This window comes from Vipera berus (genome assembly GCF_964194415.1).
Source record: "Vipera berus genome assembly, chromosome: 3".
Taxonomy (NCBI): domain Eukaryota; kingdom Metazoa; phylum Chordata; class Lepidosauria; order Squamata; family Viperidae; genus Vipera; species Vipera berus.
Window position 1 is genome coordinate 176,993,175 of NC_138204.1, and position 15,579 is coordinate 177,008,753.

General features: G+C 36.8%; 1 protein-coding gene across 1 annotated transcript in view; it reads left to right on the forward strand.

Moving 5' to 3' along the window:
• The window catches only part of LOC308666703 (lipoxygenase homology domain-containing protein 1-like), a 226,928-nt gene that overhangs the window by 201,355 nt on the left and 9,994 nt on the right, over positions 1 to 15,579 (forward strand). Inside the window, exons 47-55 of the mRNA XM_081325599.1 lie at positions 2,393 to 2,541; positions 4,299 to 4,506; positions 5,701 to 5,760; positions 5,979 to 6,157; positions 6,794 to 7,010; positions 11,889 to 12,046; positions 12,622 to 12,697; positions 13,309 to 13,387; positions 14,684 to 14,927. Of these exons, the coding sequence (XP_081181725.1) occupies positions 2,393 to 2,541; positions 4,299 to 4,506; positions 5,701 to 5,760; positions 5,979 to 6,157; positions 6,794 to 7,010; positions 11,889 to 12,046; positions 12,622 to 12,697; positions 13,309 to 13,387; positions 14,684 to 14,927 (1,370 nt within the window). The remainder of the gene's footprint in view (positions 1 to 2,392; positions 2,542 to 4,298; positions 4,507 to 5,700; positions 5,761 to 5,978; positions 6,158 to 6,793; positions 7,011 to 11,888; positions 12,047 to 12,621; positions 12,698 to 13,308; positions 13,388 to 14,683; positions 14,928 to 15,579) is intronic.

Below are 15,579 nucleotides of genomic sequence, written 5' to 3' on the forward strand. Positions count from 1 at the left end.
GGTGACCCCTCCAGTGGCAGCCAATAGTACCTTTAATATATACACATAATTCCAGTTTTATGTACAAGAAATGATTACTTGGTCTCTTCCAGTCATTTCAGCACATTGAAATCTATCCACATAGACCAAATTCTTTAAGGAACAGTTGAGAAATCTAGATATATCCAAAAGAGACCATTTAAGTGATGCTATTTTATTTATTTATTTTATTAGATTTATATACCGCCCTTCTCCCAAAGGACTCAGGGCGGTGTACAGGGCAGTTAAAACATGGCATACAAAGTTAAAAATAAATTAAATTAAATTTAGCCCCAAACCAAGTAAATCAAATTCTAAAATTTAAAATCCCAATCCCTCGGTCCAGGCTGGCAAGCTCGAATAACCAGGTTTTCAGGTCACGGCGAAAAGAGTGAAGGTCGGGAGCCATCTGGAGCTCAACAGGGAGCTGATTCCAGAGGGCAGGCGCGCCCATAGAGAATGCTCTCCCCCTGGGGGCCGCCAGCTGGCACTCCCTGACCAATGGCACCCTAAGGAGGCCCTCTCTGGACGATGGGAAGTTGATGCCGGCAGAAGGTACTCCCGTAAATAATCCAGACCCATGTCATTTAGGGCTTTGTAGGTCATCACCAGCACCTTGAATCTCACCGGGAGGGCAACTGGGAGCCAATGCAGCTTGCGAAGAGGTGTTACATGGGAGTATCGGGAGACCCCCAACACAACTCGCACGGCCGCATTCTGCACCAGTTGGAGCCTCCGAGTGGTCCTCAAGGGCAGCCCCATGTAAAGAGCATTGCAGTAGTCTATTCGAGAGGTCACAAGCACATGAGTGACTGTACGTAGGGCATCTCGGTCCAGATAGGGCCGCAACTGGCGCACCAGGCGAACCTGGGCAAAAGCCCCCCTGGTCACAACTCCTATGTGATCTTCCAAACTGAGCTGTGAGTCAAGGAGGACACCCAAGTTGCGAGCCCTATTTACGGGGGGTAACACCTCACCCCCCATAGTTAAAGATGGAATAGGCTGGATTACCCGAGATGCCGGTATGTATAGCCACTCGGTCTTGTCAGGATTAAGTCGAAGCCTGTTCATCCCCATCCAGACCCTAACCGCCTCCAGGCAATGGGAAATCACGTTGAGGGCATCACTGGGTTGATTTGGGGTGGAGATGAAAAGCTGATGATACCCTACCCCAAAACCACGAATGATCTCACCCAGTGGCTTCATATAGATGTTGAACAGGAGGGGTGAGAGGACCGAGCCCTGAGGGACTCCACAAATGAGAGGCCTCGAGGCCGACCTCTGCCCTCCTGCCAACACTGACTGCGAACGATCCAGGAGGTAGGAGGAGAACCACTGTAGAACAGTGCCACCCACTCCCAACCCCCTGAGGCTCCGCAGTAAGATACCATGGTCAATGGTATCAAAAGCCACTGAGAGGTGTAATAGGACTAGGACAGAGAAAAAACCTCTGTCCCGAGCCCACCAGAGATCATTCACCAGTGCGACCAATGCCGTCTCCGTGCTGTACCCGGGCCTAAAACCCGATTGGTACAGGTCCAGATAGTCAGCTTCCTCCAGGAACAGAGGGAGCTGATGTGCCACCACATGAAAGTGAAGGTTGGAGACCGGACTATAGTTGTTCAAAATAGCTGGGTCCAGGGCAGGCTTCCTGATGAGGGGCCTCACCACCGCCTCCTTCAAGGCGGCAGGGAAGCTACCCTCCCTCAAAGAAGCAGTTATTACTGCCTGGAGCCAGCCTTGTATCTCCTGAGCTGCATACACCAGCCAGGAGGGGCACGGGTCCAATAAACACGTGGTGGAACTCAGCCTCCCCATGATCCTGTCCACCTCTTCCGGAGTCACAGGGTCGAATTTTTCCCAGATAACATTCCTAAGACCACTCGTCTCCCCCGCCCCACTGTCAGACTCTGCCCAGTCGGAGTCCAGACCGGCCCAAATCTGAGCGATTTTGTTCGCCAGATGCTGACTAAACTCCTCGGCAGAACCCTGCAAGGGCTCCTCCCTCACCTCCTGATTAAGGAGGGAGCGAGTCACCCTGAACAGGGCGGCCGGGCGATTATCTGCGGACGCGATGAGGGCAGCGAAGTAGTTGGACTTCACCGCCTCCATCACCGCGAGATAAGACCTTCCAGTAATTAATTTCTTGTTTGCTGCTGTAGTTAAACTTGTTTTAATATTTTTGTTAGCTGTTGCTCTGAGTGCTTTTTTAAATAACAGGAAAATATTTTAATTAACTACTAATATACTTGTTCCTTTATAATATATAAAGAATATATTATATCCTTTTAAATATTATATCCATTATATATATATATGAGATACTTATAATATATGTTTATAAACTGATAGGTGGTTTTTGTTTGGCCTTTAGTTAAACAATATATTCTGTATATCTCAACGGATTCAGCTCCAAAGTCAGGTACAGACTCTGATGTGTATGTCACTTTAAAAGGGACAATGGGAGACACAGGCCAGAGAAAAGTATTCAGGAATGGGCAGGAATGCTTTTCTGAAGGAAAGGTAAGCTTTTCAAATAAATAAACAAAAAAGGATATGTATGTATGATTTGTCCTAATTAGAAAGATATATAATAGTGCTCTTTACTAGACATTTAGGATACAATCCTAATTCATAATGTGATGGAGCATGAAGATGGAAATGGAACAAGGGAGTGTAGACATCCATGTAGACATCCATGGAGATGGCCTTGAGGGAAATATCAGAAGGCATTACCAAAAAAATAAAGAAAATTATTTGGATTATAATACCCACATTTAAGAAAAAGGTCTTTTAAGAAAAGATCTATGGTTGCATATCAATGAAAGCTAGTAAAAGGCCTTCCTGCCTTTTGCCTCAGTCTGTAAGATTACTGTAGAAAGAAAAATGTCCATATTCTTCCCCAAACTGCATATTTATTCCTTTTTCGAAAGCATATTCCCATTTGGAGAAGTAGATTTACTCCTCACAACAAACACTGCTGTCTAATCCGTGATCAGTTTCAATTAATTATCCTTTACCTTGTCCATTACTCACTGCAAGCAATCATTCAGAGATGTCATACCATTTCCTGAAGATGTCATAGAGAAATAAATCTTGGTGTCAGCAATAAACCTGACACCAGGATTGCAGCTGATGAAGTAAGAACTACTTTCCAAGACAGACATGGTGTTAATGTAAACACACAGCTACTGGGCTTCAAGGCCACCAAGCACCACACCAAGTACTAGTTAGTTTGAAAGGACAGAAAAAAGAAGTTTCAATTCTTTCAGAATATGTAAAAGTCCCTAATATCCTTGTATTACACTAGGTGGTCATTTATAGTGTATTGTTTAATCCTTGCATGCATAAGAGTCTGATTTAATCAGGCCATATCTGTGATACTTCTGCCAAATCAGGCTGAAGAGTTGAGGAAGTCATACTGCATCCTGATCAGGGATGTCCGACACTGATAATATCCAGTTCTAATCTGAGGTTCTACACCAGCACTTTCATATACAGTAGATATTGACAGTATTGGAGATAGAATACAACTTGGAAACACTATTGTTCTCAGAACCAGTTGACTCAAAGAAATTCCATATGAAGTCTACTTGAGGGATAGAAAGAATATTACTGCAAAGGCATGGCTCCTATTCCCAAATCTTTCTTGAATATGGGAAACTACCATAACTGACAGTAATGAAACCTTGTGAGAAGTCAAGAACCAATAGAGTAACACTTCTGCTGTTGATCATAAAGCACATATGAGCCATTGGGCCAACCAAGCCTTCAGAGCTCATGCTGAACTCACTTGAAAATAGGTCCATATATTTTGCTTTCTCCAGGATTGCTAAATTTAGGGCTATCATCTGGCTAAAATCCAAATGATTGTTTGATGTCAGTAAAGTAGTTCAGTGTTTTGAATCTCCTTGCTACTATCTAATGCTTGTTTGGAATCGTGGAGCCCCAGATATACTAAATGTGTTGATGAGAACATTCAAATATAAAATCTATTTCATTTCATTTCACTTATTTATTTATTGTTCGTATAGAAAAATAAATGGATTGCAGAGGTCTGCAGAGAAGAATTTTGTTACAAATGTAATCTAAAGGTTGGCAGCACCGTAGAACATCAGGGAAGGTGGTGCTGGCATGCAGATTAATGGTTGTCAAATAAGAATAAAGCATGGAGCTTCACTTTCCTGTTGCTTTTATATGCTTGACAGCTTTATACTGGATGTATCAATCTCATTCTTCTGTTTATTAAGTCTTTGGTATGCTGACTGTGGTCCTTCTAGGTGGATATTTTTCCCATAGAAGCAGTAGATATTGGAACTCTGTGTCAGCTTATTGTGGAAAAAGGAAAAGGCTCTGCTTGGCACCTCCAGAAGGTTATAGTGAAAGAACCACAATGTGAAGGAAAAGAGACCCTCTTTATGACACAGACATGGCTGAAAGACACAACTGAAAAGAAAAAATATGCCTCAATAACTCTGAGTGCTACCGGTCAGTGTTATTTGAGACATCTCTCATTTGAAATTTCTTGTGAAGAATCTCCTTCTTAATGGCAGAACATGCCATTTTTTCCTATGTATTAGAAGCTTGAATAACAGAAAGCAAACAATGCAGAATCTTTGCTTATGCCAGCAACAGCACAAGCCAACTTAGCAATAAGATTGTAGAATATTAATTAAATGTTGCAAGCTGCAACCAAATGCAACATAAATTTATGAAAGTGTCTATTATCAACTATTTTTGTTTTGTGATTCCTTCAAAAAGGATTGGATGAAATGCTATAATATCAATAAATGTTCTCAATTATCTTACCGCTCAGGAGATATATTAATATGTTTGATAAACTATTATTTATTATCAATGGGCAATTTTCTTTCTTTCTTGTTGTACCTTTTGGTTTTTTTCAACACTTTCTTAAGATACTTATAGAAAAACTCAAAACCTTTTTGAAAGTTTTTTTGAAAGTTTCCATTTGTTTTATATATTCCAAGTTAACCATGCAACCATATATTTCTTACACTCTAGGAATGGCCCCATCATACACTGATTTAACAAAATAACCTTTTCCTTCCCTTCACATTTCAGGGAGCCAGAAACAGGAAAAGCTAGCATGTAATGGCAAAGATCTTGATGATTACATCCTTAAGCTTTACTCTATCAATAGCTCCAACTATGAGCTTGTCAAGCATTATGAGTCCAACCAGCTTTTTTGCCTTTTCTTTCTTCTCTTGTTCATCATCTTCTCACTCTTCCTGTTTCTTATTCACAGGCACTTTGAGACATTCAAGGGCCTCATTTTAAGTAAAAAAAAGAACTTCTATATAAAAATAACTATTCCTGGTTTCCTGGTATAAGACCAAAGACATGGCTTGCTGCACTCAAATAGTTCTACATTTCAATATATTAGTATACTTAAGCCATTAAGATCTCAGCTACCCAGTACAGTAAGTTATGGCATTGGTTTAAGATTAACTGATGATACAAGCCTGTGTTCTGCATGGACTAAAAAACCACAGCATATTCCATTAATCTTCCAGGAAATGTTCTCTATTTCTCTAAGGAAAATATGATTATCAAATATTTGAATGTAAGTTAAGAAATGTCTAGGTTTATCACATCTGTGATCATTTCAGTATTCTTTTACAAATAAATATTAATCTCTCCCTTTTTCTCTTTTTTAATTAGAAGTATTGGAAAGGAGAAACATAACTGCCTCATTATTACAAAGCCAAAACATGAAATCAGGTAGTTTATGTAACACCAATCCATGATGACTCGGACTGCTTAAACAAATATTTTGTTTTAAAAATACTTTGCTATTATTGGCAATATCAGTTTTTATAATTATGTTTAAATAGTGAAATATCTAACATTCTAATGTAACATATTTACTCATTAATTTATATTAGATTCAACCAATTTGAACATCCTTCCCATAATGCTATTTTCTTTTATTTGTTTAGAAGGTCTATGGAAGATAGCTTGCACTACATGTCGTGAAGATTCATCAAAAGCATTTGAAGAGTCTTGGGAAAACATTACTAAACTGACTTGGGTGTTCTATGGAAACAGTGGCAAATCTGAACCAATTACCTTGACGAGTAAAACAGGAATTCAAGCTGATGACAAATTAACATTTGATGTAAAATAAATGTGTATTCCATATTATCTTTCCAATGAACATGTAAATTATTTGTATAGAGATAAAATACAGATACAGTAGCTTTTCAGTTTAATCAAGAAATCTTTCCATCTTAGTCTTACCACTAAGGTAGAGTGAGGCAACTGCCTCGCAAAGCATGATCTAGAGAGTTCACAACAGTTTCTATCTCTCACTCTTTCCTTTAAATCTCCTACCCTATGTTAGTAAGCTATGGTATTATCTATTTGATTCTTGCTTCATGCAAAAAAGAACCAGTCCAGAATTCTTTATTCTTCTTGATATTGTTGATTATTTTATAAAATGTCATTTAACATCATTGTTGACATATTATAATGAACACATTTAAGAAAGACCAGTAAATACAAGATCATACTAATGTGTATTATCATATTAACATCAAAGATTTGCATTTGCACATCATTTTCTTTATTTATGAATCCATGCTTTTAAAAAAATTGAGATGTGGGCTTAGAAAGTAAGATTTTTTTGAACTCTCCATTTTAGCCTGTGGGATCAGCAGCAATTGACAATGCCTAAGAAAATGTTATTTCAAAATATGATTTAATGTCATTTTAATCATAATGGAAAACTACTTATTCTGCTATTCTCTTTTAGGTATATTTCCCATCTGATCTAGGAACACTTTATAAAGTGAAGATTGGGATTCATCTCTTGGGAGAAAGCATATGGCAATTGTTTCATCACTGCAAAATCCAGAACACTGTAACCCTCGATACCTTTAGTCTCTCATTAAATGTAACATTTCCTCTTCTTAATGGAGATCAGTGGATTGAGTTCCCTATCGAATGGCCATTAAGGAAAGCCCTTTCTGGTATGTATCCATTGGCATTCAGCCACCGCGTACTCCAGAAATTGCAACTCAAATGTTTATCAAGGGGCTCCATCTTAATTTCCTTTAATTAACTATGCCATAAAATGACAATGCTTCTATATATTGAAAAAGTTACTATTTTCAGATCAATATTTTAAGATTAAAGCTTCCATTTGATTAGTTGAGTGGCAGACGCACATACTACAGAGGAGAGAGATACTGTAATTATTTCCATTATATTGTAGTTTAAAGGTCTCACTTACTGATAACAGATGAGAATGTGTACTTTTGAAAGCTATATTGGTTCCTATGCATTACTTAAACAAGAGTGTTGTGTCATAGCAATGTGAGAGATGAGTTCCCTTCCCTTTTGTGAAGAAAGACTTGGAACAGTCCTCAAACTCCATTATTGATACTTGCTACTATTTGTAGAGGTGCTGCCATAATATCCAGCAATTATTCGAATTGTTCAGAATGCAGTGGCCCACACCATTTATTGCAAGCCTAGACTTGTATATGTGTCACCTCTTTTCTGGGAGCTGTTTTGCTGCCAGTTTGCTTCCGGTACAAGTCAAGGTACTGGTTATCACTGGCTTGGGGCTAGTCTATTTGAAGGACCACCTTTTCCCATTATACCCATCCAGCCCACCAGGACAGAAAGGCGGGATATGTTGTTGGCCAATTCTATTAGGGAAGTACATCTGGTGGGACTATGAAAAAGAGCCTTCCTGGTGATTGCCCCTTCTCTATGGAACATAATTGGCCCCCATCTTTGTTGCTATTTCAAAATGCCCCAAAGATGTGGTTGTAGGCTGTTTGTAGTAGGCTCTCACTTCATTTAATATATAAGAAATTATTCCATGATATGGCCAAATTGTCATTGCAAATCAATGAAATGCTGGTTTAATTTGGTAAAAAGCTAGTTATCAGTCAACTGTATATTGACTGATAAGTGTATAAGAGCAGTGTGAAGACATCCCACCTTGTAATAGCAGAGTCTTTTTTTTTATTCTCCATACATTTATGGGATTGTATCTGTAATGAGAAATAGTGTACAGACATGTATTCAACAGTGTTACTGAATTTCATACGAAATGATACGCATGTGAAAACGTATCTATCAAATAGCGACAAGAATGAATCTAAATGAAATTTGGCACATACTAGTTATAAAATCTGTTCATGTCACTTTTATGGTGAATATATAAGTAATATTAAATTATCAAACTGGGTATTACATATAAACATTGGTGAGTGTTTGGAAAAAGTAAGTAGAAATGTAATGCATATATAATCATTTGCAAAAATGAATTTATATTTCTGAAGAATTAAAATAATTGCCACTGAATTCAAATATTTTATTACATTGTGTGATTAGTCATGTTGAATTAAATGCTAAATATTTTATGTAACTGAAGTGCAAATGACTCAAAATAATTTAATACATGGATCATAAGAATCCTTTGTTTGAATACAACATATTTTTCTAGTATTTCACAGTAATATTAAATTTGTCTGACATGTGAATATTAGTAGCCAGTTGCATAAACTAGTTGAATTGATTCAAGCTAATTCTGTTTCACTGAATTCGGTGGGACAAAATCAGCTTAATATTTTTGTAGCTGTTTATTTCTGAATGTTGCTGTTTGGTACATTTATCACTGTAATGCTTATTCCCTCAATGTAACTGTGTTCCCAGTTATTGCAGCCAATCAGCCATCTGCTATTTGGTGCCTGCAGACAGTAAAAATATTGTCCAGATGTTGGCAAAGAGTTCTTTTCTCAGGAAACCACTTAGTTTATTATTATTAACACCAGAGAGCCAATTTGGTTGAGTGGCTGCAACACTGTAGATTTATAATGATTGGTGGACTGTAAAATGGGCTGAATAGATTTATTTAACTTTAGTGGTGAAATATGTACTGAGCTACCTTTTCTACATCCATTCAGACTTGAAATATACAAATACAGATGATATAAAACTAGAAAGAGTAGGCAATACTATTAAAACAATCAGAATAAAAAGGTTCTGAGCAGGCTGAATTACTGCATCAAAATAAATATAATAAAATTCAGCAATTTTAAATTCTAAAATTTACCTATATATCAAAGAAACCTATACTTATGGGTTTCATTCCATGAATTATGAAATGTCATAAGTATATCATAGGTATAAAATGGAAGTATATGTGGTATCTATGATCTAAGTAACTTAGACCAATCTCTTACCGTGTCATCCCAGGTAATAACTATTGGGGTGTAGAATTGCTTCTGTCAATTGAGACATCTCTGTAGGTCTGCTTTTTTCTGGCACATGAGCCTTCCCTATGGCCTCACATGTTCAGGTTACCTTCAGGTTGGACTCTAGCTTCACTTTATGTTGGGACTTCTTTGAAGCAAATCCAGCTACAGGCAATCCTCAACTTACAACCATAACTGGGGCCAGAATTTCCATTGCTAAGCAAGATGGTTGTTAAGTCAACCACACCTGATTTTATGATCTTTTTGCCATAGTTGTTAAGCAAATTTCTATAGTTGCTAAGCGAACCATGAAGCCATTATTTGTTTACTTACACTGCACATTTCTGAAGAGCCCATCCCTCTCAAACAGGGGCTCTGGGTGATGTACAATAAAACATCAAAATATAAAAATGTAAATGTTAACGTTAACATTTTAAAATTAAAATATTTAAAAATTCTTTTTAAAAATATAGGAGATGGGAATAAATAAACCCTGCTAAAAGTTAGTTAACAAAGGCAAAGGGAGATCTCTCATGGCACTAACCAATCTCATGACTATGAGAATCCATTAAGCGAATCCAACTTCCTCCATTGATTTGGTTTGTCAGAAGCTGCTGGGAAGGTCACATAATGACAATCACACAACCCTGAGATGCTGCAACTGTCATAAATAAATGCTGGTTGCCAAGCATCTGAATTTTTAACATGTGACTGTGGTGATGCTGCGATGGTTGTAAGTCACTTTTTCCAGTGACATTGAAACTTCAAATAGTCACTAAACAAATAGTTGTAAGCCGAGGACTCCCTGTACTGGAGGTAGCACAGTTGCTCCAAAGGTTTCCAATGTTCTCTCATCTCTATGCTTCAGGAGCTCCATTAGTGGACTGTGGCCTCAAGAGTGATTTTCATGATTTTACTAATGATATATAAAGCCCTTCATGGTTGAAGTCTGCTTACCTTGCAAAACATTTCAAACTGTTTCCTTCTCCAAATAGACATAGTCACAAGGAGGAAATGTTCTGGTCATTCTACGCTATGCAGAAACTAGGGTCGTCTTGGTGGATGGATTTAAAGTACAGGTAGTCCTTGACTTATAACAGTTCATTTAGTGACTGTTCAAAGTTACAACGGCACTGGAAAAAGTGACATGACTTAGGACCATTGCAGCATCCCCATAGTCACATGATCAAAATTCAGATGCTTGGCAACTGGTTCATATTTAGAACCGTTGCTCTGTCCCAAGGTCATGTGATCACCTTTTGTGACAAGCAAAGTCAATGGGGAAGTCAACAACTGTGTTATTAATTTAACAATTGCAATGATTCACTTAATAGCAGTGGCAAGAAAAGTCGTAAAATGGGGCAAACTCATTTAACAATTCTTTGACTTAGCAACCTAAATTTTATTTAATTCCATTTATATCCCGCCCTTCTCTGAAGACTCAGGGCGGCTTACAAGCTTAGCAGTAGCCTTCATTCTATGTATATGTCTGCTTATTAGGGCTTTCACACACACCCCAAGCGGCATTGTTACAAAGTCAGCTATCCTGCTCAAATTGGCCAATCTCTGCAAGCTAGTCTTTTTAAACACCTTTGTAATATTTTGGTTTAATTTAGAAAAGCACTTAAAAACATTGTTCTTTTTTTAAGGTCACAATTATGTCTATTTATTTTATTAGTCTGTTTCAGTCATGAAGATCCTAAATGTATAACTAGGTGATATACAATATCTAAACATTTTTTTTGAACTGATTAGCAGAATAATGTGGTTGCTACAATAAATGCATCTTCAAGTTACATTATCAGAAATGTAATAAAATCAGATTATGAGGAGTAATTTGTTAACTGCATAGAGCATTGAGCCCAGTTTTGATTGTCATATTTTAAGAAAGGTTTTGACAAAGAAGGCTTATCCAAAGAGGAGTGACCAGATTAGATTTCTAGAAAAAAAAGGTCTATGAAGTATGGTAAAAGTATCCAGTTTTACTATGGTAAAAAGGAGTGTTTCAAGCAACCTTTGAAACTTACTTCACCTTCAAAAACAGGATGTCACAGAGAAAATGGAATATGATTTATCTGAGCCCTGACTATATTTGGCCCCTCAAGACTTGAATCCTGATGCCAATCAATTAAAGCATTGATTCTGTTACTGTGTTATCTGGATCATTCATTTGACATACTTACTCCCCAAACCTATCCTAACATTTTTTACTCAGTATTTCAATTCCTCCAGATTTTACAATGATCATTTTGCATAATTGCAATTTTCATGTACTGGATAAAGTGTGCTTCAGATTTGGAATACAAAATCCTTTGATTGTGGGAATGGTTCAATATTTGGCTTTGTGGATGACAAAATGAAAGATCTGGATGGATTACCGGATCAAATAGACTCAAGTATCTGCTTTAACAATGCTTTCATCAGTGCTAAAAAGAGAGAAAGGAGCAAAAGCACTTTGGGAATATAAAAATATTCAGTATGTGTTTTTAGTTATATCACTCACTTAACTAATGATGAATTAATGCAGAGAAAATATCATGTAAATACTAGCATATAGCAGGGATGATTATTAAAGTAATGAATTATGAAATGATGATGGCACCTGTTATATCAGATTTGACATTTTTTATTTTACAGTGATTACGTATGATATAAAAATATTCTGCAGTGATAATGTGAGCAAAATAAACATGGTGCCTATCTCTTTGTCTGTATATGGAACCAATGGAGTTACTGAAGACCGAAGACTTTTGTTGTCACCATCATCTACAATTGATAAAGGAGAAGTTGGGGTGGTAATTCAGTTTTTTACTGTTATCTGAAAATATAGAATAAAAACATCTTTCAATTCCAAATGTGTGTATGTGCATTATATTTATAGGTTAGGTTAGGCTTTAAATCAGTGTTGATGCCTAGTGACTGCCTGGAGTAGTCCCTATAGTTTTCTTGGCAAGATTTTTCTGAAATGGTTTGCTATTAGTTGCTTTCTAAGGGTAAGAGACAGTGACTGGCCTAAGACCACCTTGTTGGCTTCAAGCCTAAGGCAGGACTAGAATTGATGGTCTTCTTGTATCTAACTTGACACCTTAGCCATTACACCAAACTGGTTCTAGATAGATATATGGATGGATGGATGGATGGATGGATGGATGGTAGATAGATAGATAGATAGATAGATAGATAGATAGATAGATAGATAGATAGATAGATAGATAGATAGATAGATAGATAGATAGATAGATAGATAGATATGGAAGGTAGGTAGGTAGGTAATTAGAGGCAAAGATTTTATATGTATATGTATACACACACAATAGTATTGAATATATCATAATTTCTGCTTTATTGAAATATCTTCTGATATGTTTAGTTATTTACAGGTCAAACAGATGCTGTGGATTTGGGAAAATTGCACAAAATTGTCCTTCTTATTGAAAATACATCATGTAAGTTTTTTTCACTGCAAAAATATTGATGAGAACCTTGCAGTTTAACACTGATGCTGCATATGTATAATAAGTAGTATATAATATAATAGTATACTATATAACCTAATATAACTTCTTTGAGGTTTCATTAAATAGTTTAAAAATAGGAAACAGCATTATGCTGAGTAAGATCTTTGTTCCGTCTAGAACAATATATTTCATGGTGATGGACAGCAATTTTTAACAGTTTCAAGCAGTTCTCCCAGCTTAATTTAGAATTGCCAGGAACTGAGTCTCAGACATTCTTAAATGTAGACTCCATGTTCTGGCACTGAACTTTGAGGAAATGTATCTTTTAAATGAAATTTATTTGAAAATAAGTCCTATAGACCTCTCCTTCTATTTGCAATAAGTATGGAAGTTGCAGTTGCATTGTGCAGTTGCATAATGATAGCTGGAAACACAGTGGATATATTAAATAAAAAACTCTCCAGTTTGTGATTTAAGTGCAACTACTTAAGATTTAAGAAGGTATAGACTTGTAATGCTATTATTTACTGATACTTAATATAATTTGATAGTAGTGTTGGCATGAAAAAATGTTTTAATTATCTGTTGCTCTAATGCAGCTTGCAAACTGGCAATTAAAACCTTGCACTTAAAGGAAAATTTAAAGCAAGAGCCTGTGTACATATTTGAAGTGAACGAGTGAGTATGAGAAATATGAATCACCAGGGGCAAATTTGGGGTATTAAGAAAGGAAAGCTGATCAATACTTTACTTTGTTATTATGGTGTACTTACTACCAAGGAGGAAGGAGGTATTATCTTGGATTTTTTTAAACTCAAATGCCAAAAACAATCTCATAGGCTTTCAATACCATAGACCTTGAAAGGAAAAGGAGATGAAACCTTTGGTTCTCCTTGTCAGGTAGCAAACTACCTGGCTAAAATTAATGCTCTAATTTGCATTGCTATGTTTCTTTTTTAAAAAAAATCCCCACAAAGCTCACTACAGACTGCAAACATACCAATTTGTTAAGGAAAAGTGTGCAATCCAAAAGGGGAGGGGTGTTGCTTGTCCCAAAAGATATAGTGAGGTGGTAATTAAGTAGAAAAGGCATTTGTTCACAACTGCCCTTGTAAGATTCAGAAACAAGACTTGTAAATGGGGCCTAGCAAACTCCCTGAAGCCTCTGTTCACATCAAAATAACCTATAATCTGAAAGGGATATGGGAAGAACAGCAGAGGAAAAGGGTAAATCCAACTGAACGGAAAAAAAATAGTTTTTTATAGGAGGCATGTATAAAAATCACACTTATAAAATATCTTATAAAAAGTTGTCATGCAGGATAAGCTTACCTGCCAGGGAGATTGTTGAAAAGAGTTTCACCGGCATGAATAAAACAGCTGCTATCTAACCCCTCCCTTCTGCTGCCCACCGTTGGCTATTAAGAGAATTGGTTCCATCCTTAACAGCTGTGTCAATGATAGTCCAAAGCCAGGAGACCCTGTCAAAACTCACACCTGTGGCAGTTGGAAAGTCGTGAACTTCATGTTACCACTCAAAAAGTACATTCAGAGACTAACATCAATTATGGTTTTCTTTATGTTATGGGCATTTTTTAAATGTGTGCCTTCAAGTCAGTTTTAATTCCTGGTGATTGCCCTGCAGGTTTTCTTGGCAGCATTTTCAGAACTTCATCCCAGAGCTGAAAGAGACTAACTGGCCCACAGTCATCAGCTGGTTTTGGTCTAAGTTAGTACTAAAACCCACAACCTCCAAGTTTATAACTAGTATTTCTCAAGGGTAACAACTTAGATTTCATCACCCAGAACTCTCCAGTCAGTGTGCTGATTGGAGAATTCTTGGGGTTGAATTAAGAAAGATGCATTAGACAAAACTGGATCTCAAGGAAAGGAATCTTTAAAAAATGTGTTTTTTCTTTATTAAATTTCATATCAAATTCTGTATATGGCTTGTCTTTTAAAAATTATGTTTAGAACATTCCATCTGGACACTGATAAATCTGAAATAAGGAGAGAAATCCCCCTCTCTTTGGTTAATAAAGAAGATAATGGACCAGAAAATCTGACAGAACATATTATTAAAGTGTACACTGGTGACAAAAAAGGGGCAGGAACTGATGCCAATGTTCATATCATTTTGTTTGGAGACATGGATACATCTAATTTAATTCAGCTCAAAACCTCTCTCGATCATCGAGATCCCTTTGAAAGAGGAAAGGTAAGTAAGATTGCCCATGTGAACATATTTATTTTAAATTGGCTATATCTATACATCTATATCTATCTATCTATCTATCTATCTATCTATCTATCTATCTATCTATCTATCTATCTATCTATCTATATCTGTCTGTCTGTCTGTCTGTCTGTCTGTCTGTCTGTCTTTCTGTCTATCTATCTATATCTATCTATCTATCTATCTATCTATCTATCTATCTATCTATCTATCTATCTATGATATTCACATGCAAAGAGTGTTGTGCATTATGCTAAACCAATTTACTATCTCATTCATTGATCTTATGACATAACATGACAAACCATACATTCCTTTTGCTGATATTCTTCTGGCTAATGCTTCCTTAAAAACTGGTGGCACAACCAGGTTTAAAGCTATACAGATAGAGGAGGGATAAGTCTCCTTGGGGTGAGCTTTGTCCAGCACAGTGACTTTAGAATTCCCATTTATTCTTTGCAAGCTTGATGTGAAGATTAAAATAGGGAAGCAGAAGAGATAAAAGAACTGGAGGAGCCCCATTTTAGGAAGCAGTTTGTTCTTCTGTTTCTTCCAATGGATAGCAGAAGGGGAAGTAACTCTTTTCATCTGAGTCTTAGGTAACATACAAAATGCTGAATTAAGTGAATAGACT